The sequence below is a fragment of the Ornithorhynchus anatinus genome, chromosome X2 (genome assembly GCF_004115215.2).
Source record: "Ornithorhynchus anatinus isolate Pmale09 chromosome X2, mOrnAna1.pri.v4, whole genome shotgun sequence".
NCBI classification, from domain to species: Eukaryota; Metazoa; Chordata; class Mammalia; order Monotremata; family Ornithorhynchidae; genus Ornithorhynchus; species Ornithorhynchus anatinus.
Window position 1 is genome coordinate 3735606 of NC_041750.1, and position 24696 is coordinate 3760301.

Sequence of the window (24696 nt, forward strand, 5' to 3'; positions counted from 1 at the left end):
GAGAATAATAATAATGGTGGTATTTGTTAAGCGCTTACTATGTGCAAGGCACTGTTCTGAGCACTGGAGGGATAGAAGGTGATCAGGTTGTCTCACATGGGGCTTGGTCTTCATCCCCATTTCCCAGATGAGGGAACTGAGGCCCAGAGAAGTTGCCCAAAGTCCCACAGCTGGCGAGCGGCAGGGGCGGGATTCGAACCCATGACCTCTGATTCCCAAGGCCGGGCTCTTTCCATTGAGAGCCCGGGCTTGGGCGTCAGAGGTCATGGGTTCGAATTCCGACTCCGCCCCTTGCCAGCTGGGTGACTGTCGGCGAGTCGCTTCACTTCTCTGGGCCTCAGTTCCCTCATCTGTAAAATGGGGATGAAGACTGGGAGCCTCACGTGGAGCCACCTGATGACCCTGTATCTCCCCCTGCGCTTAGAACAGCGCTCTGTACATAGTAAGGGCTTAAGAAATACCAACATTAAACATTAAATTAATTCAAGCACTCAGTAAGCGCTTAATACCAACATTATTATTATTATTCTCATAGAACAGGGCATGCACGGAGGGGCACGTGGGGATTAACTGTGAGCCTCATATGGGACAACCTGATTACCCTGTATCTCATTCAGTAGTATTTATTGAGCGCTTACTCTATGCAGAGCACTGTACTAAGCGCTTGGAATGAACAAGTCGGCAACAGATACAGTCCCTGCCCTTCGACGGGTTTACAGTCTAATCTAATGCCACTCGTCAGCTGTGTGACTGTGGGCGAGTCACTTCACTTCTCTGGGCCTCAGTGACCTCATCTGTAAAATGGGGATGAAGACGGTGAGCCCCACGTGGGACAACCTGATTCCCCTGTGTCTACCCCAGCGCTTAGAACAGTGCTCTGCACATAGTGAGCGTTTAACAAATACCAACATTATAATAATAATAATAATAATAATGTTGGTATTTGTTAAGCGCTTACTATGGGCTATGTACCCGAGCCAAGCTGCTTATTATTATTATTACTAATCGGGGAGACGGACAGACAAGAACAATGGCAATAAATAGAGTCAAGGGGAAGCACATCTCGTAAAAAACAGTGGCAACTAAATAGAATCTCCCCCAGCGCTTAGAACAGTGTTCTGCACATAGTAAGCGCTTAACAAATACCAGCATTATTAGTAGTAGTAGTAGTAATAAATAGCATCAAGGTCGTTATGATAATGGAGCTAAATGAGGAGGGAGAGGTCCTCCACTGCTCTACCCCGGTTGTTTTTCCATTCTGGAGGAATTTCCCGTGGCGGGGACAGGGGTGGGCGGGCCCGGAACCACCCGAATCCCGCCTTCGGGGATTTCCGCCGGGGGCCGAAGGGCGCCGTCCCATCACGTGGCCCCTCGGCCGTAGTCACGTGGGGGCCTTCGGGTGTTTCCGGCGGCGCTCGGGTCCCTCCGCCGTGCTGGCGGCCCCAGGGGCGCCCGGAAGGGGGCGCGGCTGAGGTCACTTCCGGTGGGTGACGGTGCGGACGGGTCACGGGCGCTGAGGAGGCGGCGGCAAAATGGCGGCGCCTGAGGAGCGGGATTTAACGCAGGAGCAGACGGAGAAGCTGCTGCAGTTCCAGGTAGCGGGGGCCTGGGGCGGCGGGGAGAGAGAGGGCCCCTTCCTCCTCCTCCTCCTCTTCAGCTGGTCCGCTTCACCTTCCCCATCTCCCTCTTTCTCCCCCCTCCCTCTTCAGCTTCCCGACACTCAAGTTGAGTCTTCCTCACCTAGGAGGAAGCTTTAATCGCTTAGCGTGAGGTAAAGCGCGCACTCTGAGGTAAAGCGCTCACTCTGAAGTAAAAGGGCGCACCGGGAGATAAGCGCTCACGCTGAGGTAGAGTCATAATAATAATAATAATGTTGGTATTTGTTAAGCGCTTACTATGTGCCGAGCACTGTTCTAAGCGCTGGGGTAGACATAGGGGAATCAGGTTGTCCCACGTGGGGCTCACAGTCTTAATCCCCATTTTACAGATGAGGGAACTGAGGCACAGAGAAGTTAAGTCATCCCCATGGGGTGAAGCGCTCACTCTGAGGTAGAGAAGCAGCGTGGCTCAGTGGAAAGAGCACGCGCTTTGGAGTCAGAGGTCATGAGTTCGAATCCCGGCTCGGCCACTTGGCAGCTGTGTGCCTGTGGGCAAGTCACTTCACTTCTCTGGGCCTCAGTGACCTCATCTGTAGAATGGGGATGAAGACTGTGAGCCCCACGTGGGACATCCTGATTCCCCTGTGTCTACCCCAGCGCTTAGAACAGTGCTCGGCACGTAGTAAGCGCTTAACAAATACCAACATTAAAGCGCACCCTCTGAAGTAAAAGGGCTCGCTATGAGGTAAGCGCTCACTCTGAGGGAAAGCCCTCGCTCTGAAGTAAAAGGGCTCACTGGGAGATAAGCGCTCAGGCTGAGGGAATGCGCTCACTCTGAGGTAAACGCTCGCTCTGAGGGAAAGCGCTCACTCTGAAGTAAAAGGGCTCACTATGAGGAAAGCGCTCACTGTGAGATAAGCGCTCACTCTGAGGGAAAGCGCTCACTCTGAAGTAAAAGGGCTCACCATGAGAAAAGCGTGCACTGTGAAATAATAATAATAATGTTGGTATTTGTTAAGCGCTTACTATGTGCCGAGCACTCTTCTAAGCGCTGGGGTAGACATAGGGGAATCAGGTTGTCCCACGTGGGGCTCACAGTCTTAATCCCCATTTTACAGATGAGGGAACTGAGGCACAGAGAAGTTAAGTGACTCGCCCACAGTCACACAGCCGACAAGTGGCAGAGCTGGGATTCGAACTCATGAGCCCTGACTCCAAAGCCCGTGCTCTTTCCACTGAGCCACGCTGCTTAGGGAAAGCGCTCGCTATGAGATAATAATGTTGGTATTTGTTAAGCGCTTACTATGTGCCGAGCACTGTTCTAAGCGCTGGGGTAGACACGGGGAAATCGTGGTGCCCCACGTGGGGCTCACAGTCTGCATCCCCATTTTACGGATGAGGTAACTGAGGCACCGAGAAGTTAAGTGACTTGCCCAAAGTCACACAGCTGACAAGTGACCGAGCATGAGATAAGCGCTCACTCTGAGGTAAAGCGCTCACTGGGAGATAAGCGCTCAGTCTGAGGGAAAGCGCTCACTCTGAGGTAAAAGGGCTCACTGGGAGATAAGCGCTCACTCTGAGGGAAAGCGCTCGCTATGAGATAAGCGCTTACTCTGAGGGAAAGCGCTCACTGGGAGATAAGTGCTCAGTCTGAGGGAAAGCGCTCACTCTGAGGTAAAAGGGCTCACTGGGAGGTAAGCGCTCAGGCTGAGGGAAAGCGCTCACTGGGAGATAAGCACTCGGTCTGAAGTAAAAGGGCTCACTATGAGATAAGCACTCAGTCTGAGGGAAAGCGCTCACTGGGAGATAAGCGCTCACTCTGAGGGAAAGTGCTCACTATGAGATAAGCGCTCACTCTGAGGTAAAGCGCTCACTCTGAAGTAAAAGGGCTCACTGTGAGATCAGCGCTCGCTCTGAGGGAAAGCGCTCACTATGAGGTAAACCCTTGCTCTGAGGTAAAGCTCTCACTCTGAAGTAAAAGGGCTCACTATGAGGAAAGCGCTCACTGTGAGATAAGCGCTCACTCTGAGGGAAAGCACTCGCTATGAGATAAGCGCTCACTGTGAGATAAGCGGTCACTATGAGGTAAACACTCGCTCTGAGGTAAAGCTCTCACTCTGAAGTAAAAGGGCTCACTGGGAGATAAGGGCTCACTCTGAGGTAAAGCGCTCAGTCTGAGGGAAAGCGCTCGCTCTGAGGTAAAGCGCTCACTATGAGATAAGCGCTCAGTCTGAGGGAAAGCGCCCACTATGAGGTAAATGCTCATTCTGAGGTAAAGTGCTCACTCTGAAGTAAAAGGGCTCACTATGAGATAAGCGCTCACTCTGAGGGAAAGCGCTCATTCTGAGGTAAAGCACTCACTGTGAGATAAGCGCTCACTCTGAGGGAAAGCGCTCACTGTGAGGCAAAGTCCTCACTGTGAAATAAGCGCTCATTCTGTGGTAAGCACTCACTGCCAACTAAAGCTCCCCCCCTCTGAGATAAGCGCTCACTCTGTGGTAAGCGCTCGCTGTGAAGTCCTCACTGTGCAGTCAGCGCTCACTGTGAGATAAGTGCTCAGTCTGAGGTAAAGCGCTCACCCTGAGGTAAAGTGCGCACTCTGAGGTAAACGCTCATTCTGAGGTAAAGCGCTCACTCTGAAGTAAAGGGCTCACTATGAGATAAGCGCTCACTCTGAAGTAAAAGGGCTCACTATGAGAGAAGCGCTCATTCTGAGGTAAAGCGCTCACTCTGAGGGAAAGTGCTCACTGTGAGGCAAAGTCCTCACTGTGAGATAAGTGCTCATTCTGTGGTAAGCCCTCACTGCCAACTAAAGCTTCCCCCCCCCCGAGATAAGCGCTCACTCTGTGGTAAGCGCTCGCTGTGAAGTCCTCACTGTGCAGTCAGCGCTCACTGTGAGATAAGCGCTCAGTCTGAGGTAAAGCGCTCGCCCTGAGGTAAAGTGCGCACTCTGAGGTAAACGCTCATTCTGAGGTAAAGCGCTCACTCTGAAGTAAAGGGCTCACTATGAGATAAGCGCACACTCTGAGGTTAAGCGCTCACTCTGAAGTAAAAGGTCTCACTGTGAGATCAGCGCTCACTCTGAGGGAAAGCGCTCACTGTGAGATAAGTGCTCAGTCTGAGGTAAAGCGCTCACTATGAGGTAAACGCTCGCCCTGAGGTAAAGCGCTCACTCTGAAGTAAAAGGGCTCACTGTGAGATCAGCGCTCACTCTGAGGGAAAGCGCTCACTGTGAGATAAGTGCTCAGTCTGAGGTAAAGTGCTCACTATGAGGTAAACGCTCGCCCTGAGGTAAAGCGCTCACTCTGAAGTAAAAGGGCTCCCTGGGAGATAAGCGCTCAGGCTGAGGGAAAGTGCTCACTGAGAGATAAGCGCTCACGCTGAGGTAAAGTCATCCCCATGAGGTAAAGTAAAAGGGCTCACGGTGAGATAAGCGTTCACTCTGAGGGAAAGCGCTCACTCTGAGGGAAAGTGCTCACTATGAGATAAGCGCTCACTCTGAGGCAAAGTCCTCACTGTGAGGTAAGCGCTCACTCTGTGGTAAGCGCTCGCTGTGAAGTCCTCACTGTGCAGTCAGCACTCACTGTGAGATAAGCGCTCAGTCTGAGGTAGAGCGCTCGCCCTGAGGTAAAGTGCGCACTCTGAGGTAAACGCTCATTCTGAGGTAAAGCGCTCACTCTGAAGTAAAGGGGTCACCATGAGATAAGCGCTCACTCTGTGGTAAACGCTCGCTGTGAAGTCCTCACTGTGTAGTCAGCGCTCACTGTGAGATAAGCGCTCGCCCTGAGGTAAAGTGCACACTCTGAGGTAAATGCTCATTCTGAGGTAAGGCGCCCACTCTGAAGTAAAGGGCTCACTATGAGATCAGCGCTCACTCTGTGGTAAGCGCTCGCTGTGAAGTCCTCACTGTGCAGTCAGCGCTCACTGTGAGATAAGCGCTCAGTCTGAGGTAGAGCGCTCACTCTGAGATAAACGCTCATTCTGAGGTAAAGCACTCACTCTGAAGTAAAGGGCTCACTCTGTGGTAAGCGCTCACTCTGTGGTAAGCGCTCACTCTGTGGTAAGGGCTCACTATGAGGTAAAGCGCTCACTGTGAGGTAAGGCACTCACTCTGTGGTAAGCGCTCACTGTGAGGTAAGCGCTCATCATGAGGTTGAGTGCTCACTGTGAGGTCAAGCACTCACCCTGTGCTAAGAGCTAAGGTGGATACAGGTGTGAGCACGTTCAACACAACCCCTGCTCCACCTGGGTCTCTCTGTCTGAGGGAGACCAGGTATCTTCTTATCCCCCGCTTAGAGATGAGGAAACAGAGAAAGAAAATATCGAGTGACTTGCCCAAGGTCTCACCCAGTATCAGGTGGCAGAGCCAGGATTAGAACCCAGGTCCTCTGACTCCCAGGCCCGTGCCCTGTCCACCAGGCCCCACCGCCTCTCCCTCCGTTGTACCTCTCCGCTCCATTTCTCTGCTTCCTGGAAAATTCACCGCAGAGGTTCCCTGTAGTGTAATTCATGGGGAAATTTGCTGTAAATCAACTTAAATCAGCGAGAAGGAAAAGGGTGGTGCCCTAGGAGGAACTGATGATTTTGGAGCGAGCGCTTAGATTCAGCCCTTTGCAGTGACTTTATCGCTGCCAGAAATTGGAACCTTCTGTGATTAGGTTTTGCAAGACACAACATTTACCCTTTTGGTTCCCCCCCCCAACAAAAAATTAAAAATCCATTTCATTCATTCAATAGTATTTACTGAGTGCTTACTGTGTGCAGAGCACTGTACTAAGCGCTTGGACAATTCGGCAACAGGTAGAGACGATCCCTGCCCAACGCCGGGCTCACAGTCTAATCGGGGGAAACTTTTGATAATAAAAATGCAATTTCATCTCTGAAAATTCCTCTGGTTTGGTATTAAAGACCTATGTGGTCTCAGGTAGATTTTCCTATAGCTTGTGTTTTGAAATTGGTCACTTATTATTGTCTTTGAATCTGGGGACAAGTTAAAGAAAGTAGGTCAGTGGCTGTAAACTTGCACCAACTGCAGAGTCTGTTTTTATGGCCAGGGGAGGTGGGGTGACTTTCCGCATCTCAGTGGGCACAAAGTTCCGCAATGAAACATGGCTCATCCTGGTGATTTGGCACACTGGCAGAAATTGAAAGCATAAAGATATAATATTCAGGAAAAAAGAAGCACTTTACCCACCTCTGCGTAGGTGGGAACTCTTGGTAGTTGACGATGACCACCAGGCCTCAAGATCGGTCCTCAAAGTCTTAGCTGCTCCTGACATGTTTGAATCTCATTTTAGTGATGATTAGAGATGGAAATACTTCCGTAAGGATTTTCTTTTCCCCAAGAATCTACTGAATCTATCGTCTTTGAATCCTTAACATCCTGAGACGAGACCTCAGGGATTGGAAAACCTCTTCGTTCACGGGGATTTTTGTTTTCCTTTGAGGAGCTGTAGTTTTAAGGGAACTAAGGTAGAGGGTTGGACAAGAGTCGGGGGAAGCAATTCTTGTAGAGTGAATTATTTTGGTTGGAAGGTGTCAGAAGTGCAGTGTTATTGATTAGGCTTCACCAGAGTGGTTTGCATTACTGATCTCTCCGCCAGTCTTGCCTTCTGCAGTCAGAGTGTGAGATTAGAAACTCACAGGGGTGATGACAGAGCAGAAACCCCTGTGCCCGATGCCTCAGGCCATCGATGATAGTAACTTCAGAGGAAAGGGAAAAATTTGAAAGATATGAGTGGTTGGTGGTTACCATCAGCTTCATTCACTGCTTAGCCATTCTCTGAGGTCCAGATTCCAAAGTATGAAAATCCTGTGACTTCTGGTTCAACAAATCACATTGGGACAAATCTTGTTTTCAGTGAGATCTGTTGAGCACTTATTGTGTGCAGAGCAGTTGGTAGAGCACAGAGTTGGTGTTCTCTGCCCACGAGGAGCTTACAGTCTAGAGAGGGAGAGAGGCATAAAGTCCGAATGTGTACTTAAGTGCTATGGGGCTGCTCTTTGTAGGCAGGAAATATGTCTATTATTGTTACATTGCCTTCTCCCGAGCAGTTGGCACAGTGCTCTGCACATAGTAAGCGCTCGGTAAATACCAATGACTGAAGGTGCGGGTGAATAAAGGGTACAAATCCAAATGATTTGTACGCAGAAGGGAGGGGGAGTAGGGGAAATAAGGGCTTAGTTGGGGAAGGCCTCTTGGAGGAGAGGTGGTTTTAGTAAAACTTCGTTTTGACCGCCTTTCCGTATTTTTGTTTAGTCGCCATTCGTTGGACAGTGCAGGGGGAGAGGGGCAGCGGGCAGAAAAAGTTTTGTTCCTCACGGCTTTCTGCGGGATTCCCGAAAGGAGGGGGTCCTTTCAGAATAGTTATCTTCCCATAGCTATCTCTCTCCTCCTGGGTTTTCCTATTGAGTCTTGAGACTACCCTGGGAGAGTTTGGACTTCCTCCAGGGAGACGAATGGGAAAAATTGTTATGACATCGATACCCGGGCCACGGCTGTCACTTCGATGAATGCTCACGGGCAAAGAAATGCTTTTCTAGATAGGAGGGATAAAAACTTCTACATAGAGAAGTCTTCAGTCGAGAAATCCTTACCCCCAGAGCATGCAAACCCAGAATTTCGCCGTCATTCAGAAGTGGTCTAAGCCTTTTCAGATGGCTGCCCTGTTAACACTCGAAGCCACAGGTGGCCCGTATGAAAATTAAAGTGAAATTAGAGCCATTTTCATCCCATTCTCCAACTCTGGTTATTTGGGAAAGAGGCAAATGTGCCCACCTTTTCACCAAATGAAAAGAGTTTATATTTAGTCAGTATCACTCTAGTCCTGTCGTGTGAAAGGTGGGACTTTTGATTATTTCCCTATTTTTCATCTCCAAAGGCTTTCAACTTTTATCTCTGTTTTTTGGTTTTGCTGACAGCGTCCAGAGTAAAACAGGGATTGGTAGCATTTTCTTTAATTATTTCAAGGGAGCTGTTGAAACACTGGGCCAAAGGCATGTAAACAAGAAGGAAATCGATAAGGAACTAAAGTATTTTATTTTTTTTTGGACATTCCCAGTGATGCATTTAAAACTAAAGATTTGTATAAAAATTATTGATATTTGTGGAGAATGTTTCCAGGGGGACTTTTTTTTCCCTGCTGAATGTTTTTATTTTTCGCCTAGTGATAGTATAAACTGAGGTGCTTACAGTGGATTTCAAAATGGAGAGTGGCTTTTTAAAGCACGTTAGTCTTTGAAAAATCGGTGAATTGATCGGTCTACTCCACTTTACTCTGTGCTCCATTGTACCGTAACACGTCTCCAGGCATGTTTGGGTTTTTTTTTTTAATGATGTGCCAAGTGCTTTCTGTGTGCCAGGCTCTGTACTAAGCGCTCGGGTAGATACAGGCTAATCAGGTTGGATACAGTCCCTGTCCCACGTGGGGCTCACAGTCGTAATCCCCATTTTACAGCCGATGCCCAGAGAAGTGCAGTGACTTGCCCAAGGGCACACAGCGGGCAAGCGGCGGAACCAGAGTTAGAACCCAGGTCCATGGACTCCCAGGCCCGAACTGTAGCCATTAGGCTACCTTGCATCTGTTTTGTCTGGAAGGTGATTAGGGAGCCAGGGAAGCATTTTTCCAGTATACTGGGGTTCAGCGTGGGACGCGTTATTGAAGAGACTCTTTGTGCGCGTGCGAGTTTTCCTTAATGTGAGGTTTTCCGGGAACACAACCCTCACATTATGGGATAACTGGGTGTTGTGTACCAGCACCTCATTGTCACAGAATTTAATGGCAACTTTGCCATTCGGGCTGTTGGGCATCGTTAAGTGACGTAGGTCAGGGTTAGCTGGAGAATGAGGGGTGGGGGCGTCTAAATTTACATCGCAGGCATTGAGCATGTGTACTGGAGCCTACTAGCAGCCCCCTCACATTTCTGCTCACAAACGTGAGCACGAGACAATAGAATTTGCCTTCCCAGCATTTTCCGCAGTTGGATCGGAAAGAATGTTCCCTCTAAAGCCTCTTTCGAAGGTTCGCTGCAGTTCTCCGGAGCCGGAAAGAGGTGGAAAACACGCGAGCACCTAGCAACCTTTGAAGCATTCAGTTGTTCATCGGAGGTTTTTCAGCATGTCCTTCTTCGGTGTCGCCATTCGAACAGCCTGCTCATTAGGGGGAGAGTATGTGGATACACTCAGTGCCACCAGAACACGCGCTTGCACACCGCAGCGGCCGATTAGGGGAGCCTTCCCGTCTTCTGACAGTGCGAGCCTGCAGGACACTGCGCCACGTGGAGTCACAGGAAATGGTCACCCGCGGGGTTCGCCCGGGCGAGAGCCACCGTGAGAGTTTTCATCGATGCGAGCTAAAGCCGGGATGCGACCCCCCGCATTCTTGAAAAATCAGAGAACCCCTGGGAGTCAGAGGACCTGGGTTCTAATCCCCACTCTGCCGCTGGCCTTCCGGAGCACCTCGGACAAGTCACCTCACATCTCCGGGTCTCAGTTTCCTCATCTGTGTTAAGGGGATTCAGGAGCTGTTGCCCTTCTGGCTGAGACTGGGAGCCCCATGTGGGACGAGGATTGGGTCTGACCTGATCATCTTGTCTGTACCCCAGCGCTTAGTGTAGTGCTTGGCACATAGGAAATGGTTAACAAATGCCACAATTACTATTATTGTTATCTTCGTCATTACTTTCTTCAACATCACCAGGGCTCAACAAACGCGCTCGATGCAAACAAGTGTAGAAACAGATAAGCCAGAGATAGAGAATGCACTCCCCCATTGTGCTTCAGCCAAAGGTATAAATGTATTAAATATTATGTTATTTATGTTAATGTCTGTATCCCTCTCTAGACTGTAAGCTTGTTGTGGGCAGGGACTACTTCTACCAACTCCACTGGACTCTCTCATGTATTTAATCCAGTGCTCCGTGCACAGCGCTCAATATATACGATTGATCGAGTGATTGAGGGCAAGCAGGTGGTGCAAAAGAGAAATCCCAACTTGTCGAGAACTGAGGGCAATCCGATTTTCAACTCTCCCTAGCCAGGCGCCTGTGATCCTCGTCGTGGCCATTTTGACCTGTCGGGTCCCTTTTCACCTTCAGCTGGCCCGGCAGCGGCGAGGCTGGCATTTTCAAACTTGCTGGTTCCACACTCCGCCTTGAGGATTCTGCTTTTCCCCAGGTGGAACAATTCCCCCACTGAAAGCTACAGATTACGATTTCTCCATAGAACACTGCCCCTTGTAAAATGTTCAGAAGCCCCGTCTCCCGATAATGGCTAAAAGAAATTTGGGGACAAGTATTTGCCTTGTATTTGGAGAAGCAGCGTGGCCTAATGGAAATCAGAGACTGGGGAGTCAGAGGACCTGGGTTCTAATTCCAGCTGTTCCACGTATCTGCTGTGTGACCATGGGCCAGTCTGTGTCACAGATCCCTCATCTGCAGAGTGGAGATTCAATCCATGGGCTCTCTCCTATTTAGACTTTGGCTCCCATGTGGGATCTGATGATCTTCTATCAATCCCGTCGTTTAGTCCACTATTTGGCACATAGTAAGCACTTAACGAGTATCACCATTGTTATTTGAAAGGGAGAGAGAGGCCGAGTGAGGGTCAGGATTATCAGAGGGAACCACATCTCCCAGGCCCCATCCTGCAGTTTAGGATGAAAAATCTCACCCATCTTCCATCAAGGGGGTCAGTGAGCCTCGACGTAAAGACCGACATTCGCGGACGGTTTCCTTGAAATCGGGCGTCAGAAAGCTGGTGTTGGCCTCTGCGGGCTCAAGCCAGAGCATCGTGGCCGGGTGGCCACAGCCTGGGCCTGGGAGTCAGAAGGATCTAGTTTTAATCCTGGCTCCGCCACTTGTCTGCTATCTGACCTCGGGCAAGTCACTTCACTTCTCTGGGCCTCAGTTCCCTCATCTATAAGATGGGGATTAAGATGGTGAGCCCTATGCGGGACAGGGACTGCATCCAATCTGATAACCTTGTATCTACCCCAGTGCTTAGAACGGTGCTTGGCACATAGTAAGTGCTTAACAAATACCATAAAAAAGAAAAAAAAGAGTCATTCGCCAGGACTACCATGAGGCGACGTACATGGGGAGGAACTCGGTGCGGCCAAGACCCTTTCGTCTGCCGAACCAACTTTCTGGGGGGACTTCACCCCAAATGCCAACCCGCTGCCACCACGGCCTCAAGGCCGAAAGCAAAACCACGTGGCTTGGCAAAGCCGAGAGAGCAAAGGTCCTCTAGTTCTGGCCCTGGATCAGAATCTGAGCCGGAAGAAGAATGTAGAAAAAGAGAGGAATCCCACCAGCGCGTCTACTTTGGTTTGTGCTCAGTAAATACGGCTGATTAATTCGGTTATCATTTTTGTTGTGAATGTCAGTTTTTAGAAAACGGAAGTCCCTTCCCTTCTTCAAGTCCAAGCCCTGCACTCTCTCAAGCCAGACCGATACGACCCAGAAATGGCCCTCGAACCTAATGTTGTATTTGCGTCCCCGTAGTAACATGTCTCTCCTCATCCCTCCCTTCCAGGATTTGACTGGCATTGAATCCATGGACCAGTGTCGACAGACCCTGGAACAGCACAACTGGAATATAGAGGTACCCCCAACTGGAATCCCTTTCAGGCTCACTTCTTTCCTTCCTTAATAATGTACTTCCTGGCCCAGTGAAGAGTGGGAAACCTTTAAAAAATTAGCCAGCCCTCCATCTTGTTTGAGGTTCAGCCTCTTCTGGCTCCTCAGAGCCTCGGCCTTCGAGGACGCCGTCACCTTGCTGTGTCCCAGACAGTATAGGGTCGGTGGAATTCTTAAGCAATCCACCGTAAGTACCCTGGGCTTCCTGTTGGCATTTGTTTGTTTAGGATTCCGAGGCATTGCCTCATTTCGACATACAGTTTGCCTAGTTTGCTGTCAGGATCATACGTGCGCACACAGAGTCACGCACCTTTGATAGGGGTGGGATGGTCTCTAATTTGTATCAGATGTCCCCTATAAATCTCCCTTTCATTCAGTCAGCCAGCAGGACTTGAGTGGCCCCTGGGAGGAAATCACTGTGGAAAGCCAACGTGGGGCGAGCAGAAGGGCAAGTGACCCCGCAAAGAACAGTGTAATGGCAGGGAAAACAAGACAACCACAAGTTGGTAGCGCAACGCACGTAGCCCCCAAATCATCAGTGTGGCGTCCAGGGAGGTCCATTTCTGGGCCGAAAGATGAAGTCGAAGAGTTCCTGGAATTACTCGGGGAGAGGGGTGTCCGGAAAGGAAGACAGACCTGGATCGCAAAGAGGGGAGAGGAGGAGGGGCAGTTGGGGCGACTTGGCTGAGGGAGAGGGTGACGGGGCCGAGGCTGGACAGTTGGGAGCCCCGATGGCTTCTGAGCCCGAGGGCGGCATCAGAGGTCGACTTAGGAGGCCGGTTCCAGGGCCGGATCAGTGGACGGTTGTCCGGATCACCCCAGCCGGGATAGTTTGGGGAAATCTTGCCGAAATAGAATCGGCAGGGTTTGGCAGTGGAGAGGAAGCGAGTTTCAGAGGAGAGGGCTGACCGGACCTTAGACCTTGGGAGGCAGAGATGCCCTAGGACCCTTGAAACCCTGAAACCTGTCACCTTTCCACCTCCCAGGCAGCCGTACAGGACAGATTGAATGAACAAGAGGGGGTACCGAGGGTCTTCACCCAGCCCCCCGCCCGGCCTCTGCAGGTGAACACAGCAGACCACCGGATCTACAGCTACGTCGTTTCCCGGCCGCAACCCAGGGCAAGTAGTTCTCCCCCTCCTCCCGGGACATGCTGGTGGTGGCCTAGAGGCATTTGAACGTCTGTCGGACGACAGAGGAAGGAAGACCAGAGGGTCCCCTGAATCTCTCCCCGAACCCCACAGTAATAGTCATTAAGCGAGAGCAGTGTTTCAGTCGTGATCTGCCTTTTCTGTAGGGGGAGTCGCCCCCTCCCGACTCTTCCTGCGTTTCTTCCCAGGCGATTCGGTCGCCACAAAAGCGTCCCTTTCGACTGTCGGAAACACGGGACCGGTGTAGGCAAGCGTTCTCAGACTCCCCACCAAGTCGAGGGGAGAATGAAGCTCCTGTTAGAGTGTAAGCTTTCCCGAGGACAGGAACCCCCTCTGTCCTCTCCCTTGGTCGGACCGTCCCGAGCGCTCGGCGCGATGCCCTGCGGAGCTCCTCGAGGGCAGGGATTGGGTCTCGTCACTCTGTTGGACTCTCCCAAGCTCGCAGTACAGTGCTCACCTACCTTTGGTTGCGCAAACAGAGGATGGGACAGTCTGGAGATTAGCCAAAGCAACGGCAACTCAATCTGGAGGAGCTCTTTGGGATGCCTTTGCTCCAGGGTTCTGCCTAGGTGATGGGCATCAGGATCCCGAACCTCCACTTTGGAGGAACGGAGGGGGCTGCCTAAAGTGTGGCCTAGCGGAAAGAGCCTGGATCTGGGAGGCAGAAGGGCTTGGGTTTGAATCCTGGCTCCGCCGCTTGTCTGCTGTATGACCTTGGGCAAGCCACTTCACTTCTATGCCTCAGTTCCCTCATCTGTAAAATGGGGACTGTGAGCCCCATGTGGGACAGAGTGGGTCCAACCTGATTAGCTGGTATCTACTCCAACATATACTCCTTCCCAAGATCACACCTCTCCACTCCCACCCACGACCCTTACTCTTGCCTTCCCATCTTCTTTGTTAAAATGACGAAATCTAAATAGTAAATGCTGGGAGACGGAAACGTGTCGCATGTCTGACTGTGTCTTTTCCCATTTCAGGGCCTGCTAGGCTGGGGTTATTATTTGATAATGCTTCCGTTCCGCTTTACGTACTACACGTTACTCGATATCTTTAGGTAAGCGTATCTCACGTTTCCGTGTCCGGGGCCGCCAAATGGCGTCTGGCAAAAAAAACCCAGGGCCGGGGTGTGGCCCGTCTTCACTGACTTGGCCGGCTGAGTCGGCGAGCCGTTTGGGGGCCGGCCGGTGCAGTCCTTGCCCAAGGTGAGAGGTTGGGGCCCAAAGTCCCGCGCGGGACGGGAGCCGACGACGTTTTCAGGCAGCCTCACAGACCGGTTCCAGAAACCAGCCCACCGGCACTGTCCGCTGATCATTTCCTCTGTCTCCCAAGTCCCTCCCTCCCTCACGTCTCTCCTCGCCGCCTCAAGTCTTCAGCCTCCCTCAACCTCCCCACATCCGTCTCGCTCACTTCCCGGCCCAACCCCGCTTCCCCGTCTCCGCCACCGTCACCAAATGGGCCTCCGCCGCCTTCTCTGCCCCGAACGGTCCGAGGCATTGACTCGGCGCCAGCTGCATTTGCAGAATGTGCCCCCACGGCACTTGTTTGTATCTTTAAATGATCTGTTATAAATGACTCATTTATTCCTATTCAGCCCCCTCTAGCCTGTAAGCTTGTTGTGGGCAGGGAATGTGTCTGTTAATCACTAGTACTCTGCTCACCCAAGTGCTGGTACGGTGCTCCTCACCTAGTAAGTGCCATCGATCGACTGCAGCTGATGAGAAAGCCCGGCCCGAAAGAGAACAGGCTGGGGAAGCCAGGCCCCTCTGTGGTCTTGGCGGGGAGCGGGGAGGGACAATGGGCGGCCCAGCTGCCGCCCCGAGCCCCCAGAGCGTGAGCGCCCTGCCTGATAGGGGTGGGCGGCCAGGGCAGGGCGTGTGTGACGAGACGAGGGGTGCGGTCACCCGGAGGCCCGCCGGAACTTGTCCCAGCCAGTGAGCTTGCAAAGAGTAATGCACCTGTATGGTTGTCTTGCCCCTTGCACCATCCTCAGGGCCGTGGCTGTTTTCCTCCAGCAAGGGCCGGGGTGTGGGCGGGAGTGTGGGCGAGGGCGTGGGCGGGCAGGTTGGCCTACACCCAGCACTACGTGGTCTGGGCAGTTTCCACCGGGGAGTCCCTGGAGCCGCCCAGGCCCAGGGAGGCAGCCTGAGACTACATTGCTTCAGCCCGGCACCCGAGAGGGGGTACTTGGTGAGCCCTCTTTGTCTCCTTCGAGGGTTGGGGGCTAGAGGAGCCCCCGCCCACATTGGCAGCTGGGGAGGCTTTACCTACTTAGCCCGATATATATATATATATATATTTTCCCCCCTTCGCATCCGGGCCGGGGGAAACAGGCACTGACGCGGCCCCTCTCGTTGGCTCCCCACCCAGGTTTGCCCTTCGCTTCCTCCGCCCGGACCCCCGCAGCCGGGTCACCGACCCCGTCGGGGACATCGTGTCGTTCGTGCACACGTTCGAAGAGAAGTACGGGCGGACGCACCCGGTCTTCTACCAGGGGACCTACAGCCAGGTCAGTGCCAGACCACCCGGGGGCCGCTCTGCTCGTCAAGGCGAAGCAAGGAGCTCCGAGCGTCGGGGGACTTCTTGGGAGGGAAGCCCCCGAAGTCGCAACTCTTCCCCTCTCCCTGTGGGCCTCCTGAGCCAGATCCACGGGGACCCGGAATTCTGTTAAGCCTCGGAGCGGAAGGGCCGGCCTCAGCGTGGACCCCGGGAATTAGTCGCTCACCCCGTCCGTCTGTCGCCCCTTTCCCCCAGGCCCTGAACGACGCCAAGCGGGAGCTGCGCTTCCTGTTGGTGTATCTGCACGGGGACGACCACCAGGACTCGGACCACTTCTGCCGGTGAGCGGCCGGGATGGGCCCGTGGTCGGCTGGGGGGTGCCGGAGGCGAGCGGCATCGGGGGGGGGGGGGGGGCTCATGTGTGCGTCCTCCCTCCCCACAGCAACACGCTCTGCGCCCCTGACGTGGTGGCCCTCATCAACACGAGGATGCTCTTCTGGGCGTGCTCCACAAACAAGCCGGAGGGCTACCGGGGTAAGTGGCCCTGCCGCTGTCTCGGCTCGGGGGTGCGTCAGGGGTGCGTCGGGTCCTGTCGTTCCGTGGGGCCCCCGGAGGGCGTGCCGTTGACTGCTTGGGGAGTCCAGCTGATCCCCACCCCCAGCCGCCCCAAAGTGGATGGGGCTAAGGGTAGCGCAGATCTCAGCCCCCATCTCCAGCCCTTGCCTGCCGAGCCCCTGGTGGCCCACAGAGAGCTCACCAAAAGCCCTGGGCCTTCGGGCCAACTAGTCAGCTTTGGGGAGGGAGAGGTCAGCCTCTGGGGGCTCGGGCTGGCACCTCTAACACCTCCATGCTCATGCTACCGACCTCCGCGGTCGGTCGGTCGGGGTTAGGGAGCTCCTTTGTGTGCAGAGCACTGGATTGAGCCCTTGGGAGAGGACAGAATTAGTAGACCCGATCCCTGCCCTCAGGGAGCTTACATTCTAGTCTGGGGGACAGACGCTGAAATCAATCGTATTTATTGAGCGCTTACTATATGCAGAGCGCTGAATTAAGGACTGGGGAGCGTACGACATGACAGAATTAGCAGTCACGTTCCCTGCCCGCAAGAGCTATGCACTACAAAGGAAAGGAAGGGGGGAAAGGAGGTCTGGAAAGCAGACGGTGCTTTAGTGATCCTACGTGTCCGGTACATTCATCGGGGCTCTGGGGAGTTGTCGGTATTTAGGTGCCAAGGTGGAACAAAAGGGTCAAAGCGGCAGTTGGTGGGAGGATCAGAAAGGAATGGGCAGAGGGCTCCCATAGGACATGAGGTTTCAGAAAGCGAATGGCCCCTTAGGCGTCCACTAGACCGGAAGCTGCTTGCGGGCAGGGAACGTGTCGTACCAACTCGTATTGCCCTCTGCCAAGCGCGCAGTACAGCGCTCGGCACGCAGTAAGCGCTCAAATCCCATCAGCGATTCGACCGACCGATCGATCGCGCGGCCGATTCCGAAACTCAGAGCGGCGTCACCGGGCCGTGATCGGCGATCGATTGTGCGGTCCGATAAACAGACCCAGCGTAGCCAGCTGGTCTACCCGGGACCCGGCATCCGCTTGGGGAGCGATGGTGGGGGAGGAGAGCGGGGGCGCCCCCTCCACGACCGCGTCTGGCTTCAGAGAGCGCGTTTCCCGTCTCCAACCGTTTGGTCTGTCTCTCAGTGTCCCAGGCCTTGCGAGAGAACACGTACCCATTTCTGGCCATGATTATGTTGAAGGATCGGAGGATGACCGTCGTGGGAAGGCTCGAGGGCCTCATCCAGCCCGACGACCTGGTCAACCAGCTGACCATCATCATGGAGGCCAATCAGACACACCTGGTGTCTGAGCGCCTGGAGAGGTACCGGTCCTGGTCGGGGAGGGTGGCCGGGCCCCGAGGGCCTCTTCTCTCCCCCCAGCCGACCGCCCTCCTCCGCTTGCCCGGCCCAGGCGGCGGCCCGAGGGGGCGAGCGCTGGTGGGGGCCGCGGGTCAGCGCCGTGGCCCCCTCCCAACGCTGCCTGGCCCACGCAGGGAAGAGAGGAACCAGACTCAAGTGCTGAGGCAGCAGCAGGACGAGGCCTACCTGGCCTCCCTCCGGGCCGACCAGGAGAAGGAGCGGAAGAAGCGGGAAGAGCGGGAGCAGAGGCGGCGCAAGGAGGAGGAGGTCCAGCAGCAGAAGCTGGCGGAGGAGAGGCGGCGGCGGGTAAGAGGGCCCGCCTCCAAGAGCCGGACCCGCCGAGCACATCCCGCCCCGAGGTCTCCCCGGCCCCATCCCCGGCCGGGTCGGGGGAGCCGTTCGTTACCCGCGGGGTGGAGGGAACCGGGGGGGTGGCGGCGCCGTCGGCTCCGCTTTCCCAACCCCCTCCCCGCATGGTTCCCCAGAACCTGCAGGAGGAGAAGGAGCGCAAGTCCGAGCACCTGCCCCCTGAGCCGTCCCCAGACGACCCCGAGAGCGTGAAGATCATTTTTAAGCTGCCCAACGATTCCCGCGTGGAGCGAAGATTCCACTTCTCCCAGTCGCTCACGGTGAGCTCCGGCGGGGAGGGCAGGAGAGTGGGGTCAAGGTGGCGGCTCGGGCTCCTTCTCGGCCGGCCCCTTCCCCTCGCGGCCACCCCTGGGGAGCATCATCTCTTTTGTCAGGCCTCGATGGCACAGGCCAGGGAGGGCAAGCCCTCCTGTCGAGCAGGGCGCGTTCCCTGATCTGCCAGGGCGGGGACCTCAGCCGGGGTTCTGGACTCCTCTGAGGAGCCAGGAGCGGGCCGGGCCCGCGACGTGATCCGCCCCCGGTGGTTCTGGATCTCTTCCCCATTTTTCCCTGACTCGGAAGGGCTAAGTTAACGAGCCAGACTCTATTTCCCCTCGAACCGGCCCTACACAGTTGGACAGCAGGAAAGGGAGGATGAATCTTAAAATTTCCAACAGCCCCTGAGATCTGTCAGTCAACAGATCGTATTTACTGAGCACTTACTATGTGCAGAGCACTGTACTAAGCACTTGGGAGAGTCCAACGTAACCTAATTAGCAGACCCGTTCCCTGCCCCTAACAAGCTTCCAGTCTAGAGAGAGTCCTCAGCAGTGATCGTGTGTGTGTGTGTGTGTGTCCTTCCCCTTCCTCCTCCCCAACTCCAGGTAATCCACGACTTCCTGTTCTCCTTGAAGGAGAGTCCGGAGAAGTTTCAGATCGAGGCCAATTTCCCCCGCCGCGTGCTGCCCTGCCTCCCGTCCGAGGACCAGCCCAACCCTCCCACCCTGCAGGAGGCCGGACTCAGCCACACCGAAGTCCTGTTCGTTCAGGACCTCACGGACGACTGACGCCGTCGTCCCCTGCCCCCCTTCCCCCCGCCCTCCCCCTCTCCTCTGCCCCCAAACAGAACGAAGGAATGGAGAACGAAAAAAAAAGAGAGAAAATTCATATTATTATTATTATAATACAATATTTTTTTTAAAAAGACTGCTGCCGCCCTCCGGAGAGATCGGAACCCACACTGCCTGCGAGAGGGACCCCCACTTCCTCCCCGCCCCTTCCACTCGGACCAGCCCGGGACCTTGCGGTGTCCGTTCTGCCTCGCTTTTTCCGGAAAAATAACTCTAAAGCCCCCGGCGCCCGTCTTCCCTGCAACTCCCCCGCCCCCCGGGACGGGCGGATGGAGACAGGGAAGGGGGCGGGCAGAGAGAAGCCTCCCCTCCAGCTCCTCACCAAGAGACAAGCGTTCTCCTTTTTCTGTTGCTTTGTAATGACCAAAGGAACGGGGCCGGCCTGGGTGTCTTTTTTTTCCCCTCATTTTATTTGATAAAAAGCCAATTCCGAAGCACGCGAGTTCTCTGTGCACGGGACCGGCTCCGTCCTCGGTGAGCTGAAGCAGCGCCCCCACCCCGAGGAGGGGCCGTTGTCGGTTGCCTTCCTCTCCGGGGGCGTCTCTTATCCTTGCCCCCTTCCCCGGCCTGCCCGACCGAGGATGACTGGACGTGCCCGTGGCTCGCACCCGACACCCCACGGCGGGCCCGGGCCATGACTGCCGGAGACGGGGGTGGGGATGTGCCCTCCCTCCCTTCTCCCCGGCCCCGCTGGCTTCGGCAGACAGAAGGTCGCGTCGTCTGTGGGCCCGAGAGCCGCCGGGCGTGTTTTGGGAGGTGAGGAGGGAGCGCGGACCCAGAATCTGGCTGACGGGAGGCGCGGGGAGCCCTCGGGGAGGGAGCGTCCGGCCCTCAGTCAGGGCGAGTTTCTGGACGAGGTGTCCCCAGTGGGCCGGGGGCGCTGTAGGTCAGGCCCCTGAGAACTGGGAAGGTTATCTTGGTTCCTTCCGTTGAGAAGGGTAGGTGGCATTACTAGCAGGGTCTGGCCTGAGGAAGAGGTGCCTTTGAAGGTCTAAACTCTTTGGGTTTTCAAACGTCAAAGCTCCCCTTCCTTTCGGGAACGCGACCCTAAGGCACCCCTCATCCTGGGGCCTTGACCCCCTAGTAATTATGAGGGAGAGCGGGGGTGGGTAACGTGGAGCTGCCATCTTGCTTTGGTTTAGGCGGAGGAGGCTAAACAATCCTGCCGTCTCGGGGGTCCACCCACAACCCCTTCCCCCAAATCTCGCCACCCTGGGGGTCATCGTCCTCGCCCCAGGGGAGCCAGCCACGATCCGCCTCCCCTCCACACCAGTGTGATCTGCCCTTGCCCCGGGAGGGCAGGGCGGGGGAACCCCACAGCTCACCCGAGAAGACGTCACGGGGGAAGGAGTCATCGGCTCTCACCGGCCAACCCACCTCCCGGACAGCGCTGCCGCTAGACCGCGTGGGAGCCCTCCGAGAGGGCCGCCGCCTCCAGCCGGGCGCGCCCTTCCGGCCGTCTGCAGGTACCCGATCCCCATCCCGCACGACTCCCAAGGAAGCGTCGTCCTCCTTGTGCCCGTCTCTGCTGCGGAGTTGGAACGGCAGGGAACCAAGAGAACAAGATGACACCTATCCTTTTTTTTTTTTTTAATGAAAAAAAAAACAACTCGCGTTATGATATAAAAGGATGTCCACCGTCAACCGAGCGGTCGAGATGAAACTTTATCCAGGGCGCCGAGGGCTAAAGGCACCCGTGGAAAACCGGCGGTAGAGCCAACTTCCCCGCTTGGGTCCTCGAGCAAGGGGCTCCGCTTCAGAGCCCCGTTTCCGAGGCGGCGGGCGGGGAAGGTAGCCCTCGCTGTTCCCGGGCTCTACCCCTTCCCATCCTGCACCCGAAGAGTTATGCGGGGATGGACTGAGTCAATCGAGTGTACTTTCAGATTTTTTCCATAAAGATTACATTGTATTGTAGGTTAACATTAAATGTTTTATAACAAAAGTTCCAGCAGCACCCGGCGTGGGGCCTCTTCTGTCGGGGGAAGCAGCTTAAGAGGGGTCTTCTGAGTTGAAGGCAGCGGGGGTCGAGTAGGCGGACAAAAGCCTCTAGACTCTAAGCCCCCTGAGGGCACGGAGTGCGTCTGTCAACTCTGTGCTAAGCGCTTAGCACAACATCCTGTACCCAGTGATCAAAAAATACCACTGGTTGAGAGGAAGGAGGGGGGATGGGGCCAGGTGTGGATGGAGGGAAAGGAGAAGGTGGAAAAGGGGAAAGCTGCTCAATATTTCACCTGTTCCACCTTGACTCCGTTTAAAGACTGACCTTAATTGGCTCCAATGCAGGGCTCAATCGGTAGTATTTACTGAGCACCTATCGTGAGCAGAGCTCCCTAAGTGGTCAGGGGAGTCCAAGAGAGGAGACCCAATCTCTGCCCTGGGGAAGACTTCGGGTCATCAGTAGTGCTTTTCGAATTCATGCTGTTGTCCAGAGCACTGTGCTAACTGCTTAGGAAAGCACAATAGAGTTAGGTTCGCTATTTTACTGATTTTTATTCCAGGCTGTGCCTTTCCTCCGCTAGAGTGGAAGCTCTCTCCGGGTGGGGAACGAATCTCGAGCCTCTGCCAGATCTTCCCCCGGCAATTAGCGAGCGGGGTGAGAAGCGGCAGGGCCTAGTGGAAAGATCACAGGCCTGCGAGTCAGAGGATCTGGGTTCTAATCCCGGCCCTGCCACTTCCCTGCTCACTTGGGTGATTCAGTGCCTGTTCCCCACCCTGCTTAAACTGTGAGCCCCAAGTGGGATAGGGACTGGGTCCAACCTAATAATAATGATGATGATGGTATTTGTCAAGCGCACACTATGTGTCAAACACTGTTCTAGATGCTGGGCTAGACAGAAGCTAATCAGGTCGGACAGTCCCCGTCCCACATGAAGCTCACAGTCTTAATCCCCATGTTACAGATGAGGTGATTGAGGCACAGTGAAGTGACTTGCCCAGAGTCACGTAATAGACAACTAACCGAGGTGGGATTAGAACCCGGGCCCTTCCGAGTCCCGGGCCTGTGCGCTAACCACTAGGTCCTGCTGCTTCCCTGCTTAACTTGTATCGATCCCAACGTTCAAACCAGTGCTTAACACACAGCGCAATTCCTATTTATTTAGCTGCACGCCAGCCGGCCGAGAAGCAGCGTGGCCTAAAGAGCCCAGAAATGGAAGTCGGGGGACGGGGGTTCTAATCCGGGCTTGGCCGCTTACCTGGTCCGTGTCCTTGGGCGAGTCGTTACTTCTCTGGGCCTCAGTTTCCTCATCTGCAAGATGGGGGTTCAATCCCTGTCCTTTAAGACTGTGAGCCCCAAGCAGGGCAGGGACGGGACGGGGTCCGATCTGATTGTCTTGTATCTACCCCAGCGCTCAGCCCAGTGCTTGGCGTATGGTAGGCATCTTCAGTCCCCCAGTTGTTATTGGTAGTTTGGCGTGTTGAAGTCGGGAGGCGCTCAGTAAGTTACTGCTCCTGTAGCCCACCGAAGGGCTTGGTTCCCCTCCCTGCATTCAGTGATGATGAGGAAGATGAGGATCCACTCTCTTACTGTCACCACGGATCGGCATCCCTCCAGTCCCCACGGCAAGTAAATGATTATAGAGCAAGTCGTCTGCGCCGTGCCCAATCACGCCCTCTTGACCCTGTCCGTCCGTGATCTCGCTGGGTGGAACGAAGCACCCAGCACAGTGGTCTGCTCTCAGAAGGTGCTCAGTCCACTCTTCAGGTCAGTGGCTCTCTACTCAGTAGGTGGCCAGTCCAATATTTTGCTCAGTAAACCCTCGGTACTGGGCTGTCTCCTCTGCAGGTACCTGGTACACTCCCCTCTGCTCTCAGTAGGTGCTCAGTACAGGACTCTCCCCCTTCACGGGTGCCCAGTACACTCCTCTGCTCTCGTTAGGCACTCAATACTGAGGTCTCCCCTCACTAGGCGGCCAGTCTACTGTTCTGGTCCAATTTTTTGCTCTCGGTAGGTGCTCAGACTTCGTAGGTACCTGGTACATTTCTCTCCTCAGGTGTTCAGTACAGAGCTCTTTCCTCCATAGGCGGCTGGTCCAATGTTCTGGTCTCAGTAGGCACTCGGTACGTGGTTCTCCCCTCCGTAGGTTCCCGGTACACACCTCTGTTGATGATAATCATGATAATAGTATTAAGTGCTCACTACGTGCCAAGCACTGTACTAAACACCGGAGAACACAGGAGATAATCAGGTCCCACATGGTGTTCCCTGTCAAACTGAGAGGGAGGACGGGGATCTTTTGAATCCCCATTTGGCAGATGAGGCACAGAGAAGTGACTTGGCCAAGGTCCCCCATCGGGTACGGGGTGGGGCCGGGATTAGAACTCAGGCCCTCTGGCGCCTTCCACTGAGCTAGGTACTAACCTCTCCTCCAGCAGGCGACCGGTCCACCGTCCTACTCTCAGCAGGCGCTCAGCACACGGCCCTCCCCTCGGTAGGTACGCCAATACCTTCGACCGATCAGAATCTCTGGGGGGGATTCTCTCTCCCATCACCCCCGACCTACTTCCTCCCTCCGGACAGAAAGCAGTCAAGACCTGTCAACCGTCTTGGTATACATTATACATTTATTAGTGAATATCCCTCTTAATCAGCCACAACATTAAAAAAAATAATGATTGCACTACTAGGTCAAGCAGAACTAGCAACTTTCATTTTAAAAAAAGTACAAATCTGTTAAAAATTTCAATCAGTATACACATATATATAATACAACATACTAGTTATCTTAAAGGCTACAAACCAATATGAATCCAATGGAATGGAAAAAAAACCACACGTTTAGAGCTTTAAGAACCATTTTTTTTCTCTATATATTAGCATTTTCTTCAAATACATACATGGGAAAAATGAGGTAACTGTAAAATGTGCAAGTAACAAGAGCAAAAAAAAAATTATATATATATTTATATATATATATATTTATATATATATATAAAAACTTTCTAACACAGAACACAGGTCCTGGGAGCCGGTGGGGGGTGGGGGGGTGGGGGGGGGCGGTCGCTCCCCGACCAGACGCCCAGGAGCTGTGAAAATAAAACAGTAAAAACAATCCACTTTTCCCACCACAGGAAAATCATTGGTAACAGTGGCACCTACAGCGCAGTCAGCAAATCACAAACATCCTAGATAATTGGGGTTTTTTTTTCTTTTTTTTGGGCATTTTTAAATGGTCCTTTTTTCCTTTTTTTTTTTTTTTTTCCCATTTTTCACTTTGATTTTGATTTCCCCCTAGCTGTCGTCAGGAAAATTCTGCAGCACACGAGCTGTGAGAGAGCCTTTGTTTTCTGCCGCCCAGGGGACCGTAAGGGTTTTCCAACCGTTTTTTTTTTTTTGTCGTCTTCGTCGTCCGTCGGGGTGGCGTGGCGGGGGCGGGGGACGGGGAGTGTGATTTGTCTGTGTAAAACAGAGGGGTTTTTT

At 53.9% G+C, this 24696-nt stretch overlaps 1 protein-coding gene across 2 annotated transcripts; it reads left to right on the forward strand.

Moving 5' to 3' along the window:
- Nucleotides 1-1456: 1456 nt before the first annotated feature.
- FAF2 (Fas associated factor family member 2) lies at nt 1457-21229 on the forward strand. 2 transcript variants are annotated; one of them, XR_003755436.2, is made up of 12 exons: nt 1457-1595; nt 12133-12201; nt 13223-13357; nt 14368-14444; nt 15758-15896; nt 16142-16227; nt 16329-16420; nt 17585-17762; nt 17934-18105; nt 18285-18428; nt 19032-20033; nt 20420-21229. XR_003755436.2 is itself a non-coding variant. In XM_029052798.2 (11 exons), exons 1-11 carry the CDS (start codon nt 1533-1535, stop codon nt 19212-19214), a joined length of 1338 nt encoding a protein of 445 aa, XP_028908631.1. In that variant the 5' UTR covers nt 1457-1532; the 3' UTR covers nt 19215-21228. The 2 variants fall into 2 exon arrangements, 1 of the variants encoding a protein (XP_028908631.1); XM_029052798.2 differs by having other exon boundaries at nt 19032-21228.
- The last annotated feature ends 3467 nt before the right edge of the window (nt 21230-24696 follow it).